Source organism: Ziziphus jujuba, chromosome 6 (genome assembly GCF_031755915.1).
Source record: "Ziziphus jujuba cultivar Dongzao chromosome 6, ASM3175591v1".
Lineage (NCBI taxonomy): Eukaryota > Viridiplantae > Streptophyta > Magnoliopsida > Rosales > Rhamnaceae > Ziziphus > Ziziphus jujuba.
The window spans coordinates 12983897-12989896 of NC_083384.1; the positions used below are offsets into that span (position 1 = coordinate 12983897).

The 6000-nt window shown below is 28.7% G+C and overlaps 1 protein-coding gene across 2 annotated transcripts; it reads right to left on the bottom strand.

Annotated features, from left to right (window-relative positions):
- Positions 1-1356: 1356 nt before the first annotated feature.
- On the bottom strand, positions 1357-3120 carry LOC107430788 (tropinone reductase homolog). Of its 2 annotated transcripts, XM_048463808.2 has the most exons (5): positions 2961-3120; positions 2577-2784; positions 2225-2441; positions 1975-2087; positions 1357-1761 (listed from the first exon to the last, which is right to left on the bottom strand). In XM_048463808.2, the coding sequence occupies exons 1-5, from the start codon at positions 3050-3052 to the stop codon at positions 1573-1575; spliced, it is 819 nt and encodes a 272-aa protein (XP_048319765.1). In that variant the 5' UTR covers positions 3053-3120; the 3' UTR covers positions 1357-1572. The 2 variants fall into 2 exon arrangements, with proteins under 2 accessions (XP_048319765.1, XP_048319766.1); XM_048463809.2 differs by lacking the exon at positions 1975-2087.
- Positions 3121-6000: the final 2880 nt, after the last annotated feature.

Consider the following 6000-nt stretch of genomic DNA (forward strand, 5'->3'; position numbering starts at 1 on the left):
TCAGGTTGTGATAATTCGAGGTCTTAACAAGTACAAGGAGCAGGGAAAGGAAAAAAAAAAAAAAAAAAAAGAACATTTATAAGTTCATGTCCATTTTCCTTTTCCTTTTTTCTTTTTTTTTTCTTTTTAAAAAAAAAAATGTTTCCTTCTTGTTTCTTCTCATAAATTGAGAGAGGGAAAGAATTGAAGAGATAAGGTCTGATGAGCTCCACAAAAATTGTAATGGTAGGGCTAACAAGTATACGTGGCCACAGCTAAGCTCAATTTGAATAAAAGACCAAACCATCAACCTCAAGCAGCAAGAGATTCGAAACTATCCCACTTGTTTAGACTCTCTTCCAAACCTGCTTATTTATTTTATTTTTTATATTTCTTTTCTGTGAAAAGTTGTATATATACGTTTTCCTTAGATTTCGTCATCACCATGTATATACACAAACTATCAATATCGTCTTCTCGAAGGCAATTGAAACCTTGCACAATAATGTTATCTATATATATATATATATATAAATACGTGATCCCACTGTCACTCTCACCCCATTTATAAGTTCATATCCATTTTCCTTTTCCTTTTCCTTATCCTTTTTTCCTTTTCTTAAAAAAAATAAATGTTTCCTTTTTGTTTCTTCTCATAAACTGAGAGAGGGAAAGAATTGAAAAGATAAGGTCTGATGAGCTCCACGAAAATTATAATGGTGTGGGTAACACATATACATGGCCACAGCTAAGCTAAGTTCGAATAAAAGACCAAAACATCAACCTCAAAGCAGCAAGAGATTCGAAACTACCCGACCTGTTTGGCTCTCTTCCAAACTTGCTTACTTATTTTATTTTTTATATATCTTTTTCTCTGAAAAGTAGTAGAGTACTTTTTCCTTAGATTTCATCACCACCATGTGTATATATTCAGTAGCACTAGTTAATTGGTAACAAACTATCAATATCACCTTCTCGAAAGGCAGACTGTCACTTTCTACTAATAATGTCCACAATTTATTATTTTCGTCTGAATATTTTTAATTTTAAAATTCTTTTAAACTTTGATGTCAACCATTTATAAAAAAATATTAATATTATAAAAATAAGTATTATTACATTTAAAATATCTTCAGATTTATATATATGAAATTGGATACCAAATAATTTGTTAATGCTCACACCTATCCACTCCGATAGTCACAAGAATTATATCTTAATTTTATAAAATCTAACTAAATGAAAATATATATAAATTTCGGTCACAACTTAGTAGTTCTAATTATGATTAAAATATATACATATATATATATATATATATATATATATATGCTTTATTTTTTATATGGTTCTAAATTTTGTATAAACAAAAAAAAATTAAATTAAATAAAAACCATTTAATATGCATCACGTAAACAACCATATTTTTATCTCTTACACTGACATATAATATCAGCCATTGAAGACAAACACAAGATGGTGTCTTAAAGTCTCCTTATTAAAGCATAGAAAGCAGCATTGATAAATTCTAAGATATATTTATTAGTTACAAGTACAGCTAAAAAAGGAAATAAGTACGAAAATACTTTTGGGCTACTGATTCGGTGGGAAACCACTGACAGTAAATCCTCCGTCGACACAAATAACTTGGCCAGTCATATAAGAAGCAGCAGGGAGGCATAGAAACGCTACCACTGATGAAATCTCATTCGGTTGTCCGGGCCGGCCAATCGGAGTTCCAGCAATTAATTGTTTCACCTTCTCCATATATATAGGATCTTCCTGCGGGTAAAAGAAAAGCATGGTCAACAAATCTCTACGAAATTATGATTAATGTTAAAAGAATATAACCCAATTCAAATCCTCATCTTATAAGTTCGAACTTTCGAGAATAGTGGTTTAACAATAATGAATATTTTTGAATTGTTTTTGGTTGTATGTTCGGAATTTAAAAACAAATTTTTTTAAAAAAAAAAAAAAGTCGGAGCATTATACTTTTGCAGAGTCATAAATTTCGGTAATGACAATCCACGGAGCAACTGTATTAACACGAATTTTGTCCTTTGCCCACTCACATGCCAAGTTCCTTGTGAGCTGATTCATTGCTCCTACATAACAGAGCATAATCAATTTGATATGCTTAACCTTTTTTTCTTTTTTTTTTTTTGGGGGGTGGTTAAAATAAATGAATTTGATAAGCAACTTATTAGAAGCTCTGCAATTAAATCTAGTTTCCGTATAGTACCTTTAGATGCTGCATAGATTGTAGTAAAAGGCAAAGCCATAAGACCCGCAACAGATGAATTAAACACAATGTTTCCATTCCCAGATGCTTTCAATAGTGGGTATGCAAGTTGGCTGAGATGGAAGGAAGATTCAAAATTCGTACCCATTATTGTCGATAATTCTTGGGCGGTAATGTCTGTGACATTTTTTAGCAGTAGTATACCTGCATTATTTACCTAGCCCAGCAAAATTTTCACCCAAAAAAAAAAAAAAAGGCATAAAAAATAGTGAACACAATCTGTTTGGCAAAAGATCCAGATAAAAAGAGCTGGTCGGTTTATAACTTGTATATTCCAAAATCACAAACTTACAAGAATGTTGAGCTTTCCTTGGAAGAGAGAAGAGACAGTTTCCATTAGTTTCTGTCTTTGGTCCCAGTACAGAAGATCACATATCGATCCGGTTACTTTAAAACCTTTGTTTTTCCATTCTTCTATACGCTGGTCGAGTTGTTCTTGGTTACGAGAACAAGTGTGTATCGTGGCTCCAAATCCTGCTAGTTCTTCTACTATGGCATGTCTAATTAATGATTCAAAATTTCAAATCCGAAATTAGCAAAACCATCATGCGGTTGAAATCAAATCAAGTCAAACTAAAATGAAGTAAAATTAAATTAAAAATTTTGAAAAAGCAAATTAAGATAATGAAAAATGTTTGTAAATTTGAAAACTGATCGACGTGATCGACCTACGTACCCTATGCCCCTTGTTCCTCCGGTGACCAGAGCAGTCATGCCCTTGAGACTCCATCTTGTGTCCCTGTAGCTGATCTCCGATTTCTCAGCCATGTTTATCTTTTTCCCAATGTGTCTTTCTATCCTTGCTTTAATATACTCAAGTGAGGGCTAAGAGACCAAGCAAAGACAAAAAAATAAAATAATATATATATATATATATATCCAGACTCAAATATTATATTTTCAATATCAAAATTAATATCAATTATTTTTTAAGTTTTTTAATTACATTAAAAATTAATATTTAATATTAATTTATTAATCTAAAGTTTATTTTTTTAAAATTTTTAATATGTTATTAAATTTAAATTTGATCATCTATGATTCAATGAGTAATAAAAAAAAAATTGATATTAACAATATTAGATCGTGATGATATAAATGAGAAGTGTTAATATATTAAACGTAGAGCATATTACTTCAATTAATGATTTAACATTTATTATTTTTATAAAAGTTTATAGAATGCAAACTATGTTTCCAATCTATCAAATTCGGATTGTACATATATTAAAATTTATAAAAATCCAAATAAAAAATTATACCCCATAATTTTTTTTTATTTTTTTTTTGATATCCATATGATCTCTCTCTCTCTCTCTATATATATATATATTAAAAGTTGGAAAATTCGAAAGTTATTATTGAAAGAAACAGTAACTTTATTATTGAACTATTTAAAGCACATGGATTATAAACCCCATTTTCAAAAATGGGAATATAAGTAGTGTTACGCCTTACGTTCCAGATTAAATTAGCTCACAAGGTCTTACTTTTGATAATAGGTCGGCAGACTTAATTTTTATAATATGCCGGCAGATTTCATTGTTTTCTACGCATATTAGCGCTTCTAGACTGCAAAACTAATAATATTTTGCCAATTGTTATCAGTGGACAAAGATATACTACTATACTGTTAACATTTTAGATGGAGTCTAGCTAGAAAGTAAGTCCATATGTTGTCCTTTTGCCTCCATATACCATCTTTAATTTAAGAGCATTACCAAAATAAAAAAATAAAAAAAATTTCTTTAATTTAAGACTAAACTTTAAGGGAATTCGTATTAGTCTATTTGGGCTCGTCGGTTTTGCATATCCAATCAGACCAAGTTATTTGCTATTGACCAAATGATTGTCATCTTCCAATATCCAACTACTTCAGCATGATCCAACTACTTCACCATTAATAAGCTTTGGGTATTGTAAGTTTTGGGCCCATTGACCTGGTTCTGTTGTGCAAAATCTGGATCTGACACTACAGTAAAAAGATAAACAGCGGAATGTTTTATCAAGGTCAGTTAATTCTTAAACTGTTTTGTTAAGTTAGGTTTGACAAAATCAATAAAATATGAATTGTGTATGATAATTTATAGATTTAGGTTGAATATCGCATTGTATTTATTTTATTATTATCTAATAAAATTTAATAAATAACGGATGAAACATGATAAAACAAAATAAATACATTATATCCTTTAAAAAGAGCTATTTTATAATTATGTAAATTTTATAAATTTTAAATTATTTAATTTATTATTAAACATGATTTGTTCTTTTTTAGCTTAATTTTTTAAAAATCTAAAAACAAATAACTCTTTTTATAGGATTTTTTTTTTCAAAAATATCATTTTATTATTTGAAAATTAAGTTAAATTTGAATTTTTAAATTTTGTGTATATTTTTAATAGGTTAACAGATCGAGTGATGGGATAATTTAATAAATTGATTTAGTTTATCTATTTCTATATGAAAATTTAACAAATCGTGTTTAGATTAATTAAATTTCATACGAATACAACATGACAAAACATGAATACAATTCAATACGATACATCGCAAGATCTGTACTAAATATCCCATAAAGGTACCAAGTTAGATGTCGTGCAATTGCAAAATCAATTATTGATAAATTTCCAGTTGTAATTTGCCAAATTTGATAATACAATGATTGTGAGGAAAGCTACTTTTATTATTATTGTTGTTATTATTATTTGAACATATCTTTAAAAATGCTTATTTATTTATCAAAAAAAAATATTTGTTATATCTTATGATAAAAATAGGATTTAAAGGATGATTAATATTTCATCCCTCTTTTTTCCCTTCTTTTTCTTTCTAACAAATATTTCATCTCTTACGAATGAGGAGGTAGATCCAATATAAAGTGCAATAAATTATGTCTACGAAGGTCATAACAGAAGAGATTAAATAAATATAGTCTTTGTCGCCACATTCAATATCTTATTCAAAATCTTAAACCTTTGTATTCTCTCCACAGTATCTTTGCGTATACAAAGTATCACTAAGACGCCAAGCCTGAAACTTCCTTTTTCTTGTTTTGCAAATTGTAATATAGTGTTTTTATACAAACAATAATATATAATAGTGTACAAAAGTTAAACGGAAATGAAAATTATCGATTCACTACGCGAAAAATAAGCTCTAGCGACACATTATTAGCGACGCTATGAGATAAATGCGTCTAAAAAAATAAAACCGCGACTCTGAGGTTAATACGTCAGTAAAAATTCGACCAATCGACGACGCATAAAAAAAAAGTTGTCATCGAGAAGTCGCGAAAAACAAAAACACACGACGCATAAGACTTAGAGTCGCTGAATAAACACAGTTATGCGTCGCCTATTAGTGTAACATTTTTTTTTTTTTTGCGTTTTTTTAAGTATGTAACAGTTGATTTTCTTTCAAATTTAAATAACAAGTGAAAATGTTTAAATATTTCGGAAAATATTTTATTGATATAAGGCGACGTATACACTATTATGGGTCGCCCATTAGGGAATAAATTTATATTTTTGGGTGTTCTTTCTAAGTATTAAACAATTAATATTCTTTCAACTTTAAATAACAAGTGAAAATGTTTAAGCAGCATGACATTATTTTTTTTTTGAAAATTTTTTTTTAAAAGATTTATTAATGATATCAGGCGACAAGAATAATTGTGCGTCGCCTATTAGTGTATTATCATATATTTTTTTTGA

Coding starts and splice junctions, on each gene's coding strand:
- LOC107430788 (XM_048463808.2), bottom strand. CDS start 3,052: ATGGCTGAGAAATCGGAGATCAGCTACAGGGACACAAGATGGAGTCTC. Junction 2,785..2,960: donor GGAGGAACAAGGGGCATAGG/GTACGTAGGTCG, acceptor ATCATTAATTAG/ACATGCCATAGTAGAAGAAC. Junction 2,088..2,224: donor AATCTATGCAGCATCTAAAG/GTACTATACGGA, acceptor TCTGTTATGTAG/GAGCAATGAATCAGCTCACA.